The 15,689-nt window shown below is 47.6% G+C and overlaps 1 protein-coding gene across 3 annotated transcripts in view; it reads right to left on the reverse strand.

Annotated features, from left to right (window-relative positions):
* The window catches only part of Scg3 (secretogranin III), a 30,010-nt gene extending 24,115 nt beyond the window's left edge, over positions 1–5,895 (reverse strand). For 2 of the 3 annotated variants that reach the window (XM_023724086.1, XM_004638993.2), the window contains exons 1-4: positions 5,728–5,895; positions 5,002–5,054; positions 4,453–4,498; positions 4,148–4,363 (exon numbers count right to left, since the gene is read on the reverse strand). In XM_023724086.1, coding sequence (XP_023579854.1) covers positions 4,148–4,363; positions 4,453–4,498; positions 5,002–5,054; positions 5,728–5,818 — 406 coding nt within the window. In that variant the 5' untranslated portion in view covers positions 5,819–5,895. The remainder of the gene's footprint in view (positions 1–4,147; positions 4,364–4,452; positions 4,499–5,001; positions 5,055–5,727) is intronic. The other variant, XM_023724088.1, reaches the window with a different exon arrangement.
* Positions 5,896–15,689: the final 9,794 nt, after the last annotated feature.

The following is a 15,689-nucleotide window of genomic DNA, read 5'->3' on the forward strand; positions in this document are numbered from 1 at the left end:
AAAAAAAACTAATTGCTCAGAATACCAGCTATAAGCATGAAAAACTGGTCAAAAATTAAAAAGAAAGAAAAAAGAAAAAAAATTAGATATTAACTGTTCCTTCCAATACATCAGTAGAAACCAGCAGTACAATTACCCGTGCTGTGCTTTGTGTATACATATATCCCTTCCTTCCTTCCTTTCTTCCTTCCTTCCTTCCTTCCTTCCATCCATCCTTCTCTCTCTCTCTCTCTCTGTCTGTCTGTTTTTCTCTCTCTCTTTCTTTCCTCTTTTCCCTCATCTCAGTTGTTCCTTCCGTTATACAATGGAATATCACTCAACTATAAAGATAAACTCCAGGCTGTTATAGGTAAATGTATATAATTAGAAACCACACTCATAAGTGAAATAAGTCAGACCCACATGTGTAAACGTTGCATTGTCTTCCTAGTTTAAGAACCTGAAAGAGTAAATAAAATCTGAAAGGTACAATAGGTGCTGTGTAAGGGAAGGCAACTGTTCAATGGGATTGAAACTTTTAAATACAGCAACAGATCAGCACTAAGCAATATGCAAATCTTTGCAGAGAATCATGCAAATATGCATCCTTAGCTTTATTTTTTTCATCCTTAGCTTTCATGAGATGCATTTGGCAGCAGTGCTCCGGACTACAGGCAGGGCCTGCACCCATGGGAGCAGCCAGGCCTCTGTTAGCTCTCTCGCCTTTAGCAGCACCAGGCACAAGGCACCCAAATCCCTGCCCCCTTTAGGAAGATCAAAAAGACCAGAATGTCAGCCCAGCTCTAACCTCAGGCCCCTGCGAACAATAGCAGTGGCAGTGGTTTCATGGGAGTTTAAAGGACTGGCTCAAATAAGATGGAAAATTACATCTGAACCATACAATTCTATGTGAAAGTAAATGTACTACTGTAATTTTGTACAGTGGATTTGGATTTTGAAATGAGCTAGTTATCTTCTAGAGAAAGTGAAAATTGAATCCCTGGCAAGATTTTACCCAAATAATCCTTATCATATTTACTCAAAAAGAAACAGCCTTGTATTTCTGCTCTGATTGACTGCACCCCTTCTTCAAGCCTTTTGGAGATTTAGACAAATTTCTGCTGTGGCCTTTCTTCAGACTCCGTGGAGACAGTGGTAATCACGGCCTCAAGGAAGGTGCATTCCTGGAGTTTGGAAAGAAGTTACACAGAGGACGGGGTGCAACTGTGGAGCTTTGAGCCCTGGGAGCCCTGAGAACCAGAGTGACGAAGAAGCAGACAAGCCCCACAGGGTGAAGAAAAAAAAAAAAAAAAAAAAAAAAAAGTACAACCAGGCCTCTTCCTGGCTTGCCAGGAATCAGCCTGACGTCTGTGTCTCAGGAACAGAGACGTACTGGCTTCGGATCTAAGTGGGCTGCGCAGCCAGGCTCTCAGGAACCTGGTCAGCCTCAGTCTATGCAGAGGAGAGGAAACTGGCTCCCTCCCCACCAATCCCTCGGGATCCGAAGAAGGGAGAGTCTCAGCTGTCTGCACGAGCCGGAAAATAACTGCGATGAGCTTCTCGGTTCATTTGCTTCCCAAGAGGGAGCATGTTAGGAACTTGCAGGAGAAATGGACCACACGGTGTGTCCTCAGCCTCCCGCATGGGGGTAACAATGTGGTGGCGGGCCACTGCACCTTGCCTTCCTCCACCAACTGCCCGTGACACTTCTAAAATGCAGAGTAACCTCCTCTTTCTGCTCCTACAGAATAACTCATTGCGACCCCATAAAGGGGCATTTCTCTTTCTTTCTTTGTCTGCCCTCACAAGGAAGCCATTCCTCTCTGACATCGCGAGTGGCTATCAAAGGGCTGCATCCCAAGTCCCTTACGTTTTGGATCTCTAGCAGCTGATATAGATACTTAGCATTGTTTTGCTCAATAATTTTTGTATTAAAGTTTTAATATGTGCCAGATATTGGAAACAGAGTGACAAGTAGGTCAGGGATGGTCCTGGACTGTACAGAGCTTACTATCTAGTTCAGAATCTGAAACAGTAATTATACAATAAATGTTGGCTAAATGGATGCTGGGATCGTCAATGGTGAGACCTCAACCTGACCTGAGAACCACCTGGCAGGTAGGTAAACTTCAGGGGTGGCTGCAGATGATAGATACGTGGCTGCATACTGAGGTGGGGGGCCCACTGTGGATGTGGGTGACACCAACAGTAGGCTCAGAGCCCGGACAGAGGAAAGAAGGAGAGAAGCAGGAAATGTCTCTTCAGAGGAACGCTAGTCTTCACCTTCACCTGCGGATGCTGACCTTCAGGTCCTTCAACCTTCCAGCACAGACGCTTCAGCTTTCCAACCCAGCTGGCTGCAATGAGCTTCCTGACTGTCAGCCTGGAGCCGCCACTGGACCGGAGCTCTGGTTCTCCAGCGCATGGAGGGCCATTTCGGATTCTTCTCTCTCTGATCCAGCAAACAGTGGGAAGCTTCTCGTTTAACCACACACACGTTTCATCTTGCTTCTACTCCTCTGCAGAATGCTAACTAACCCATACACACAGAGGAGCTCCAAAGCACCACCACCCACAAGAAACCTAGAAAAATCCTGAATCGTGCATCCCCCAGAAAACACTGAAAAGAACCGATAGGCCCATAGGACAAGCTAATGGGGAGGATTCTTAAAGGTGTTATTAGGTCTGGGAACATCCCCAGCCTTCCAGGAGAACCTCTGCCTGCCTCTGAGGTCCCTTCACCTTCAGGGCTCCACTCCCTCTCGTTCCCGACTTGGAAGGGCCTGAGGTGAAAGTTGCAGCTCACCCATAAACTTAATGCTATCCAGTCTAGCACCTGGCAGTTCTCAACCCACTTGAGATGTTAGCAAAATGTTGGACAATTTAAAAATCAGTCACTCAAGCCCGCGGTCAAACATCTCTGCCTAGACGCACAGCCGGTGTGACCAGCCTAGGCAAACAGCATACTTTGTTGTACTAAACCCAATGGCCAGTTTGCTCAAAGTGCCTAAATTTATTTTGCATACAGTTAGGACCACTGTTATTTCTAGTCCAAATATTTCAGGCCAAAAAGTTGTTTTGTAAAATGACCCTAAGCGGGGCATAGTGGCACACACCTGTAATCCAATACTGGGGAGGCTAAGGCAGGAGGATCACCACAACTTGGAAGCCCTGGACTATACAAAATGAGCTCAAGGCTAGCCTGAACTGCACATAGCAAGACCCTTCTCAAAACAACAACAAAAAGTCCTTGAGTAGCATAGATTAGGACATACGGCAAAATACAGACTGTCGCCGCTCCCCACCCCATAGATGTAGCAAACGCTCAGGTCTGGAGGGAGGCTGCACCCCTTCCTCTGTGCATAGGAACAGCAATTCACTTATTGTCTCATGCACTCTTTCTCATTCATTCATTCACTCAAAAAGTTGCTCAGTGAATTCACAAACAGGCAAGCACTGGGCTGTGATGTTTCTGTTCTTGGAAAGTTTCGGTTTAGTTTTGGAGAATTAAATTTATCACAGGAAGCTACACTTACAAATGTGAAGTTGCAAACTGTGCTCAGTGTCATAAAGGAAGCAGAAAGGTTGCGTTTAGAAATTTAGACAGGAACCATCTGTGCAATGGACTGGGGTGCTGCGTGGGGGGCTGGGGTTTGTCCCAAGAGGAGGGAAAATCTACTGGCAGGTTTTAAGCAAAAGAATGACACGCTCACGTTCACATGTCGTTCTTAGGGAGGGTTTTATTGATCTAATTATTTGAAAATTATTAATATCTTGTGCTAATTGCTAAAATAAACTTAAATATGAAGTGACTCTAATAGTGTAAAATATAGACAGTAAATTTAAATTTTTTTAAAGCATCAGTAAGGATCTTTGAGAAGAAAATAATGTTCAGGATTATTTTTTTGGTTTTGGTACCGGGGATCAAACTCAGGATCTTGGGCTTGCCAGGCAAGCACTTAGGCTCCTCAGCTATCTTCCAGGCCCAGTTCAAGATTTTATGTAGCAGAATTTTTGCACATTATCAGTAAATTGGGGTTTTATCTCAATGTGACCAATAAAATTTATGACTATAAGACATATTTTTAAAATATGGAACTTTTAATCTATAATGACAAACTCCAAATTAGAAAAACTAGGAAGCAAAAAGTTCTTTGATATTATTTACCTTGAAATTTACGATCCAATCCACTCTTAGTAGAGTCATAATCATCACTCAGTTTTCGATTCTTGGTTGAATCAACATCTTCCATGTTCAATTTATTATCAAAGGGGGAGCTTCTTAAGGATGGCTTTTCTTTCTCAGTTTTTTCCTTTTCTGTTATTGCCTTTAGCAGGTTCAAGTTATCAACAAAAGAATAATTGCCTTCACCTGGCTTGTTTTCTGGAAAAAATGTTCCAAGCCCAACATATGCATTTTAGTACAGATTCTCATGACTTGTTTAGATTAATGTTGATATGCTTTCTCTTTACCTGGAAGATATATGTTTTCAATCTTGTCTGCTTCTGCTTCAGCAATCTGTGAACCAAATAAGAAATAGAGATGGTTTAAACCATTGCTTCACTACCAAGTGTAAGAGCCAAATGACTTCATCTCTATGGATTTAGTTTTCTTTCTTTTTTTCTTAATAAAATGTGGGTAACAATTCCTAACTCAAAGCGCTGTTTAAGGATTAAATGAGATGAAATAATGTGCTCTATAAGTGTTAATTCCTTTCACCTAGAATAGTGGTGAAAGAGAAATCTCCGGGAAACAAAGCAATCTTATAGAAGAGTGGTGAGAATGTTGTGCTTGCTGAGTTGTTATGCACTGTGTCCTGTGTATTATACCAAGCTCAGTGCACACAACTGTTAAGTCATAGAAATTACTGGAACTAGATTTCCCCATTTTAACTTCTGTTAATTTCCTTTTAAACTCTCACAGTTTGTAAATTTAAAATAGCAAAAAATGTCACATCATGATAACAACGATAACAACTAAAGCAAAACAAAATGGCATTCACAATATTATTTCTGACCTACCTGTTCATTCAAAGGTCTTTCTGCACTTAATTCTCTGTTATGCAGAGATTTGTCTAGAATAAGCACACACAGATTTAATTATGCGTTGCAAAGATAACAGTATGTCTCTCATTGAAATGTTTTTTAAAAGGAAAGGAAAAACACGTATTAAGAGAAATACTTTGGGATGCCTGTTAAATACAATCTAAATTAACAAGGACCACCAGCAGCACGCAGGGACAGCGATCGTCAGCGTGACCCTGCTATTACGTTGGTGCATTTCCCGAGTTAATAGAACCCCATCTTCTTCCCTGACCAGCAATGTAACGTAGTTCTAACACTTGGCTCACCAGCTCTTCTCAGCCGGAGCCAGCATAATTTGGATCGGCATTACTGGCACACTGGAAGCGCTTCCCTCATCACCGCACATGTTACGAATAGACTATGAGAAGGTTGTAAAACTGGAACAAAAAAATCCAAGCCACTTTAAGCAGAACAGCCACTCCCTTTCTTCTTCAAAATAAACAACCCATGTTATTATTGTCTAAAACCGCCCATGTTGTTGATGCTCTATCATGAGGGGTCCTGTCCTCTGCCCGCACACACACACTGATCGCTCTGCCAAAGCGCGCGGATAGGCTGTGGTCCCAGGAGCCAGGCAGGGTGACCTGCGGCTCAGGGACCGGGCAGCTCCGCGTCCTCGCGGCTGACCCAGGGCCGGCGGTGAGAGCAGCGGCGTCCACCTACCTGCGCTGCCCCCGGGCTTGGGGAAGGCGTGGATCGGGCCGCCGGGCAGCACCAGCACCAGCACCCAGGCGCCGGCGCGCAGAAGCCCCATCGCGCACAGGGCCGCGGCGGGCGAGGCGGGCGTAGCGGAGGGGCGGGCGCGTGCGGGGCGCTGTCCGCGCCGCGGTGCTGAACGAGCGTCTGGGCGCAGCGGCCTGGGTTCCGGAGGGGCGGCAGGCGCAGGCTCCGTGCGCGCCGGGGGCGGCGCTTGCGTCACTCGACGCCGGGACGTACGCGGTGCGCTTGCTGCCGCAGTCCTCAAGCTTGGCGCTTTAGCTCGGAGGATCCGGGCTGCTGCCCGCCCGCCGGGGAGGGGCGGACACCCCACCGCGCCCCAGGGCTGGCTTTGGGTCTCCCCCGGACGGTTCCAGGCCCCCGCTTCCCTCTCCACCCCTGCGCCCTTATCTCCATCCCGCCCTCGGAGAGCAGTGCACCGCGGCCCGCGTGGACGCCGGGGCTCTGCGTCTCGGTCCGAAATGCGAGGAGCAGCCTTTCCGAGAGACTGCTGCGGCGCACCTTCGCGCTCCTAGATCTGCAAACGGAGCGAAAACTCACTGCCTGGCCGCCAGGGGCGAGCGTGGTCACGGCAGACGCCGGTTTCATGTTCTTGCCTCCAGCGCGGGCAGGAGAGGAGCCACGCTTGCTTCCCTAGGACTCAGGGCCCTGAGGACTTGGCGGCCCCAGGAGTCCTTCACGGAGAAGGCCATCAGCCTTCCAGAGGCGGACGAGCAGAGCGCTTCCCGCGGCTACGGCGGGAAGGGGCTGCCTGGTCCTGAGGCGGCTGCCAGAGTCTAAATCCCTGCTGCCACAGCTCGCCAAAGGCTCCCTCGGTGACTACAGCAACCCGGTGTGAGCGGCATGCTGAGTGGGTCCTTTGGTCTCTGGCTTTTTAGACAGAACTTGGACCTTTGCCTATGAACTGCGTCTTGCTGGGAACCAGGCAGAATGAGACTCAAGAGAAGGAAGCTTCACAATTAGGCCTTTGATTCCCCACCCTGCTTTTCAAGGAGCGAGTTAGCATTCAAGTACCTAAAAACAAACTAGCAAGCTGACAAACACTGCGCCTCCGTTCCTTTGGGGCTTTTCAGTTTGGAGGTCCCTCAAATACTCCCTTAGGAGTGTGAAATGTATCGTCTGTTGCGTGATTGTTTCCAAGTGAATTTCTAAAAGTGGATCCTTGAAAATTATACTTACTTGTGGGGCTTACAGGGTACTTCTGAATCTACCCTTTACAAATAGGTCTTTTTGACACTAATAACAGTATGATTTTAGTAAATTACATTCTTAAAAATAAAAATATTTTGGAAGATGGATCTTATGCAAATGAGGAGACCAAGAGGTGGAGGGAAGGGAAGGAAGGAGCCAAAACAGGAATGGAGCTGTGCTGTGTCCATTGGCCAGCGCCCCTGGTGCGATCTGGCATGCTGCGCACTTGGATCAAAATAAGCAAATAAATAAAACTAACAAACATTAAAACCCTGTTTGAGGGCAGGGTAGATAGCTCGCTAGAATAAGTGCCTACATCTCCCCTGTAACCAGGTGGCAGGATCTGCTTACCTCACATTATTCCCGTGGAAATCGAATGGGGACTTGTTTCAAACAAGTCATTCTGAAGACAAGAATATTGTGATGCGGGCTTTAAAAATAAGTCATGAGGGAGGAAAAAAGTTCTTTGTGATTTTTTTTTTTCCAAGGAGCGGGGAGTGAAAGAAGTGTCTGGTATTATGTGCAGTAGCCCTTCCCTGACTCCGAGTCACGTGATCACTGACCTGCTCCCTGCACTCACTGCCCTTTGTCCCCTTCTTGTCTCACTGCCCTATCTGTATACCATTGTGTGAGATTCCGAGTTGCTGGAGGTCAGGGAAGGCTTAAAGGCATTGATTGCTTGCTTAAATGAGAGCAGTTTACAGTTCTCTGCTATTTGGGCTCAAAGGCACGTGTTAAACGTGCTGTTTGGAAACATGTTACTGTGTGTTTCCGGTCAAATGAATCATAGAGCACTGGGGAACCTATAACTATAAGTTAATCCGCGTCTTTCTGGCTTGTAGATGACCCCACTGAATTTACGTAGGCAGCCATCATGGATGGAGGAATCCTAAATTTCATTTATCCATTTGTTCCTTTTTTAGCCAATTGAGCCCACTCTGAGGGCAGGGCTGGTGTGGCAGGTGGTGCTGGGAATCCAACCCATGTCCCCTGCACGTGCCTAAGCTTGCCTAAGCAGGCGCTTTAGATCACTGAGCCATCTTGCCGGCCCCTTTCTTGGTCTTTTGTGAAAGGGTCTTGCTGTGCTGTTCAGGCTGCCCTTGAGCTCACTTTGTAGCCCAGGCTGGTCTCAAATTCCCAATAATCCTCCTGGTTCGGCCTCCCAAGAGCTAGGATTACAGGCGTGTGCCACCACGCCTGGCTTATATCCATTCATTCTTTTAACGTATTTTTTGAGTACTTGAAATATGCTAGGTGTTCAACTACTTTCTGGGTTTACAAAGATGAATAAAACTGAGGTTACTGCTGGCCTTATAATCTACTAGAGAGAAAATGACATTGTAACAGCAGCAACTACTTAGGGCATAGGTTTCCTGTGCAGTACTCTATTCTCATTTAAATATAAGTGACTGTTGCAGTTTAGGTCTAGATGTCCCCCGAAAGCCTCCTATGCTTGTAGACAGGGCTTTTGGAAGGTGATTAGGTCATGGGCGCAGTCGCTGACTGGTGCTAGGACGTAGGGAAGAGGAGCATGCTGGGTGCGTGCCTGGAAGCGGTGTGCCTCTCTCTCAGCACCTCCCTGGCTTGCTTTCTGCTGCCTGACCCCCATGATGTCAGCAGCTCTTATGTGCCTGGCCCTCCGCTCGGCCACGCTGCCTTTGAGCCAGCTGATCACAGGCTGGTGTCAGTATTATGTCTCAGTGAGAGGGAAAGTGACAAGACAATGACCAAATTGTGGCCAGGATGTATTGTGGGTCTCTTTTTTAAATGGATAGTTCAAGTGGCATCCAAGTAATGGCACTAAGAATCAGAAAAGGTTTCTTTTTTATTTATTTATTTATTTTTTTATTTTTCAACAAATAATACACTGCATATGTTCTTCTTAGTGGTTAATTGTGTACAAGATGCGGACTTGTGATCCTATTTACAAACACCATTAGAACAAATCATTCTATTCATTAACAGAATGTAACTATATATCTATCCCAACCACTTTGAATACACAGATACAAAATGGACATTCATCGGTATACCCCATTTTTTCTAAGTTCCGTTATTGAAAATTATAGGTGTGTAAACTCAGCAAAATATTCTAAAAGAGTCCAGTAGCCCGTAATAGCATTGGGTCTTCTGTTTAACAGGCAATGTCAGAAATTATTGCAGAAAAGGTTTCAAAGTGAAAATAGCCCTTTTATTAATTAAAAAGGTTAAAATACTTTATTATGTGTAAGTACGCTATGATATTTTGAAAAATTACGTTAACATTACAGAGTGATGGCACCAACCCCCAGTGCCCGGGCCGTTTGTCAGCACCGTTGCCTGTCACACACAACTGCAGGCAGCATGTGTGCTGCATGGAGTCTTGACCTAGAGACTCTTTTTAGGACAGAGTCTACAGAGTCTTCCTGTACAGTGATCTTCCTGTTTATCCCAAGTGCTGGGATTACAGGTGCATGCCACCACACCCAGGCTCAATCGCCGTCTCAGTGAGCCCCGGGGGCGGGACAGACACAGCAGGCCCAAGGATCGAACCCCTTCCCCTGCATCTGCCTAAGCAGGTGCTTTAATCTGCTGAGCTATTTGGCCGACCCTGACATAGAGACTCTGAAAGCAGGCTTCTGGCGTATTATAGAAAAAATTAGTACCTCAATTGTGATTGCGTTACTATATTTTATTATAGAAAATTTCAAACAAAAAAGTAGAGAAAAGCACTCCTCCCTTTTTGCTTTTGTTGCTTTCGCTGTCTTCTGGCCGCCAGGAATGGCTGCCCTCTGCCATGTGCCGCTCTGCCTTGGAGCCAGCTGAATGTGGACTGAAACCTCCATGTGCTGTGAGCTAAGTAGACCTTTCCTTCCTTTAAAAAAAAAAATGGAGAAAATATTGATGCGACCATGCTCGAGTCAAACTCCATCTTCACTAAGCATCCGCCATGGCCATTCCTGTGAGTTTATGTCCCCAGCCACTCAGATGCCCAGTGAATTATTTACCCACAAAACCACCAGGTTTCATGTCAAGTTAGCCATAACAGTATCGGTCTATTAATTTGTTTTTATTTTTATTTTATGTATTTGGTACAAGGTCTCACTACACAGCTCGAACTCATAGTGCTCCTGTTACAGCCTCCCTAGTCCTGGGATTACAGGTGTGTGCCACCGTGCCTGGTCTTGGTGGCTGGCTCTCGTGTGTCTGGGGTGGAGCTGGCATGGCATGTGGTCTTGAGGATTGAACCTGGGTCCTTGTGCTTGCCTAGGCAGGCACTTAGACCACTGAGCTATCTCTGCAGCCCCAGTCTATACATTTAAAAAATAAGAATTTTTTCCTGATATTACTGTAAATACTACTGGCATGTCTCCTAGCAATAATACTGGCTTAGTACCATCAGCATCCAGAAAGAGGTTCAGTATTTCTGCTTATCAATATTTTTATCAGCATTTAATTGCCCAAACAATATTAGCACATTATAAATATTTTTACAGCTGGTTTGTGTGGATCAGGGTCCAAACAAAGCCCTGCATGGTGTTTGACTGAGTGTAAGACAGAAGAGGCCGATGTGTCAGGGTTTTCTTTGATTCCTCTAGGAAAGGTCATTGTTCCCTTGAATCTCACTGTGCTGCTTGCGGTGGATGCTTCTGATGTCCTTACTTCAAAAATAATAAATACACACTGAAAGAAGATTTCTGAAAATGCAGATAAATAAAAGTGAAAAAGTTATCCGGATTGGTGAAGCTCTGGTCCAGGAAAACTCCCCAGACCAGGTCCTAGGAGTTCCTAGGCTGAGATAAGCCTGTACCCTGTCTAAGCCACCCAACGCAGGTTTGCTGGTTCTCATTATGGAGAAGGAACGTCCAGGATGTGTGAGTTGCACAAGGCAAGGGTTTACTGGACAAAAATGAGAAGGTTCATACTCAGAGAAATAGAGAGAAGCGCTCATTTTTCTGGAACAGAAATAATTCCTGTCTATCTGTCTCTGTCTCTCTCTGTGTCTCTGTCTCTGTGTCTCTGTCTCTCTCTCTCTCTCTCTCTCTCTCTCTCTCTCTCTCTCTCTCTCTCTCATTTTGAGCAGCATCTCTCTATGCAGTTCAGGCTGACCCTGAGCTTACTTTGTAGCCCAGCCTGACCTTAAACTCAGTGATCCTCTTGCCTGAGCTTCCTGCGTGCTGTGATTACAGGCATGTACCACCATGCCTGGTGTACTCTCCTCTCTTGAGTGGTGGAAACTCCCAGGAAAAAGTGGCCCAGCCACAGACAGGCATTGACCTGCTGCAAGGATGGGCTGGATCTGTTATTAAGACAGGTGGTCTACACGTTCTTTGGACTCCCTCAACCTGTCCCTTTATCTTAGGATCAGGTTGTGCTTTACTTTGTCAATGAAGCCAATGTTTGGGCTTTCAGGATTCCTGCAAGGGGTGCTGAGGGCTTTGGGGCAACCCTTCAGCTCTGCTCCCCTTGGAGGAAAATCAAGCCCGTACCCTGTCTCTGTGCTTTCCAGCCCCACTCTCAAATCTCATCTGTCACCGACACCCCTTTCTCTCTTACCTGGCCCTGTGAGGGTCCCCAACCTTCTGCAAACTCCGCAGACCTGCTCCCACCTCCGCACCTTTGCACACAGTGAGCCCTCTCCCTGAGATGCTCTTCCTCTAGCTGTTCCCTGCATTCAGTCCTTCAAGCACAGCCTTTCTTTGTTGAAAACGAGTTCTTCTGATGCTCCACGGCCTCAGGATCAAACACAAGTGGAGATGGGCATGCAGGGTGCTTTCTAAGCTCGCTTGTGTGCACCCCGTGGGAGGCAGAGTAGCAGAGAAGTGGGCAGAAGCTGGATGGCAAAGCAGCCTCAGTGTGGTGCACTCAGGAGGCTGAGGCAGGAGGAATGCTGTAAGGCCAGCGTGGAACTTTGAGACCTTGTTTCAAAGTAAATAAGTAAATAACCTAAATAAATAAATAAAATATATTACCAGCATCTAGAATACTATCTGATATATAATAAGTGTTTAACAAACCCCAAATACTGATGCCTCAAATTAGGTTTTTTTGTTTTGTTTTATTTATTTATTTTTTTTGAGACAGGGTCTTGCTATGCAATTCAGGCTGGGCTTGAACTCACTCACTGTGTAGCCCAGGCTGGCCTCAGACTCTCAGTGATTCTTCCTGCCTCAGCCTCCTGAGTGCTGGGATTATAGGTGTGAGCCACTATGAGTTTGCTTTAATATCCCAGAAGTAAACACATATTTGGTAAAACAGAGGGAAACAAGATTGGCTGTTGGTTGATATTTGTTTAGAGAGTACCCCAAGGTTCAGGATGGGGTTCTCTCTCACATGTGTGCAAACTGCTCAGAATAAAGACTTCACTGAAGGTTTCTTTCAAATGTACTGCTCACCAGTAGAGAGTGGGAAGAGGGACTGTGCTTCCCCTTGCAGGTCCCAGAGGTATCCCAAAACACAATTCAACATCTCTCTCAGTGGAGCAGGAAATCAATGCCCCTGTGCTAGCCCCACAGGCTGTGGCTGCCGCGGTGCTGGCAAGTGACCAGGTCAGCGTTTCCTGCCAGGAGCGCGGGGGGCAATTAGGTGGGAAGAGCGCACCCCCAGCCCTTTTAAAACTCTTTTGAGTTTTGGTAGTAATTTTTGAGATAGAGTTTCAGTGTGTAGTTCAGGCTGAACTTGAGTTCACTATTCAGCCCAGGCTGGCCTCAAACTGTGAGTGATCTTCCTGCCTCAGCCTCCCATGTGCTGGGATCAGAAGAATGGGCTGGCACTCCCAGCCCATTTTTTTCTCTGGTCTCATGAAGTTGCTAAGTTGTCCATGCTGGGCACAAACTTGTCATTCTCCTGCCTCAGCCTCCCTTGTGTGGGCTTATACGCTGGAGCCACCCTACTCAGGTCAGTTGACTTTTTAAATTATTTATTTCATGTAAATTTTTTCATTAAAAAATAGACAAGGGTTAAGTGCCTGTCTAGCAAGTGCAATTCCTGAGTTCAATCCCCAGTAAAGAAAAAAAAAAAAAAAAAAAAAGACAAGGGATTTGTAAACTCTGTAATGATATTACCAAAGAATTATACAAAGATTTTTCTAAGAGATATTTGAGCAAATTAAGTATAAAAGATTTTTAACAATTCTGATAAGTATCCATTCTCATCAATTTTTATGGTACTTTTGTGAATGACAATAGTCCCAAGTACAGTACAATTTTACATTTCATAGAACATGATATTTTTGAAATGAAGTAAATTTAAACTACATATAAATAAGTATTTAATTTTAATACCCAAGCAAAACTTTCCATGCAAATGAGTTCACAAAGCAGGAAAAATCTTTTAGTAGACTGTGCAAACATGCAACCCGTGATCCTACAGTACAATCACACCATACAGCAGAGACTGAAGTTAGCAGTCACTGGAGTACTGTTTGTTTTGTTTTGCAACAGGGCCTTGCTGTGTCATTCAGCCTGGCCTTGAACTTACTCCACAACCCGCGCTGGCCTCAAACTCTGGGGTCCTCCTGACTCAGCCTCTGAAGTGCTGGGACGGCAGGCGTGCACCACCATACCTGGGGGCCTTATTTTCTTGACATTCCAGCAGATGCCAGCATACAACAGTAGGGAAAAGAGCATCTGAGTTTTCTGGCACCTTCGCTTGGGAGGCCTGGTCTGGTGCCGTTGTCTGGGGCACACAGAGGCCTCCAACTTTTAAAAAATATTTATTTATTTGGACAGGGTCTTCCTATGCAGTTTGGACTCATAGTGATCCTCCAGCACTGGGATGATAGGCATGTACCACCATGCCCAGTTTTGGTGGCTGGCTCAGTGCCAGGCTGGCACAGCAGACGGTACCAGGGATTAAAGCCAGATCCTTGTGCTTGGCAGACAGGTGCTTAGACTGCCGAGCTATCTCCCCGGCCTGAGGCCTCCATCTTATTCCTCCCAGTCCTGGTATTTCTTACCCTTCTGGCGCCCGGGGGGCAGAGGCACATGGAGCAGAGGACCGGGTGCCTCAGGCCAGGGTGCAACAAAGCCCCTTCACTCCTGCCCGAGAGCACTGAGGCCTTCCACACAGCCAGGTGACTTGGTGACCTTGAACCCCAGCTAGTTTGGGTCTTGTCCTTTTGTCCACTATGCTGCTCCTCACACTTGGCCCTGAGTGGCAGTCACAGGCGCCTCTGGAAGTCAGGAGGAGAAACTGAGTCTGGGTGCACTAGGTCTGCGGGTGACCTAAGGTTCACAGTCGAGCGCCTGGAGTTTAGTTACTGCCAGTCTGCCTGGCACCAGGGTGCCCACCATGACCCCCCACTGCCACCTGTGCCAGTCTGGTACCAAGGCACAAGTAGAGGGGCCCGGCCAGCCTGAGAAAGACCCACAGCTTCTTCCCCACGTCGTATTTTGTTGTGATTTCTTCTCTCATCATAGTAAAGATTCACTTTTCCCAGAGGACACACACAAATGGACCACAGCCCGGGAGGTCAGAGACCAATCAGAGCAGCCAAGCAAGGGCAGGCATGGGGGGATGAGCAGAACCAGCCCCGGATCGGGTGCCCAGAGGGCCGGTTTCCTGTGGACACGGGGAGCGCTGGGTGCTCCATGCCGGGCGCTCCATGCCAGGCGATGCAGGACTGCTGTAGTGCTCTGGGCTGCGGAGGGACTGAGCAGGACTTCCTGGTCTAGGATCACAGCCTGGCTCCAGCTGCCGTATCAGGGGCAGACTGCAGGGGAGAGAGGAAAGGGAGGCGAGAGGAGGTGATTGTGGTCATCTGTGACAGGGGGCTACCTATCTCCTTAGGTAGCCCAGGCTGGCCAGCGTGGAGGTGGCTGGCATCGGTCGGCGCTGGACAGACTGCGCTGGACAGTGCCAGATAAGCGGCTCGGCTTGGCCAACCCCAGGCGGCGCGGCCCTTAGCTGCGATGGGAAATAGCTTGAGAAGCAAGGGCTGTGTATGAGCGTGTGTGAGTGTGTGTGCATGTGTGCACGCACGAATGTGTGCCTGTGCGTACGTGTGTGAATGTGCCAATGTGCGTGCATGCATGTGTGCGTGAGCATGTGTCTGCGTGTGTGTGTGTGTGCGTGTGTGGCAAGGCTGGGGGTGCCATTACGCAGGCACTGACCAGGGGCGCAGGTGGAGGCGAGGTGCGAGCCGGGAGGGCCCCGATGCGCGAAGGCCGGACTTCGGGCCTGGGTGTGAGATGAGGAGGCCGAGGAAGGTGCGAGGCACAGCCAAGACGCAAGAAAGCAAGCCTGGACCTCGGCGAAGGGCGCGCGCGCATCCCCGGGAGACCGCGCTGCGCATGGGGCATGGGCGTGGGGCCGGGACAAAGCTCTGGTGCGGGGCGGCTTCTGCGCTGGCAGCTGGGGAAACCCGGGGCCGACACATTCCCTGGGTTTGGCTTCTGGTTTGTGTTTCTGCAGGACTGGGCAGGAGCCCTGGGAGCGGCACTTGCTAGGGTTGGCGTGCTTATTTAGTTATATATTTTTTGGAGACAAGGACTCCTTAGGTAGCCCAGGCTGGCCCGCATGTTTATCTGCAGGTAGCTTGATCCCTGGGGCTGAAGGACACGGGCTGGGGGAGGAAACCGCGGCTCTGGTGCTGCAGACCGATGCGCTAGAGGCTGCTGCAAGGACTCTTGGGATCACTTACACATTTTTAGGGAGCAGAAAGCAGTCACCACCAGGGGATGTTCCTGCCAACGGCTTAGTACAGACCTTTTCTTTCTTTCTTTCTCTTTTTCTTT

This window comes from Octodon degus, unplaced genomic scaffold (assembly GCF_000260255.1).
Source record: "Octodon degus isolate 3935 unplaced genomic scaffold, OctDeg1.0 scaffold00105, whole genome shotgun sequence".
Lineage (NCBI taxonomy): Eukaryota > Metazoa > Chordata > Mammalia > Rodentia > Octodontidae > Octodon > Octodon degus.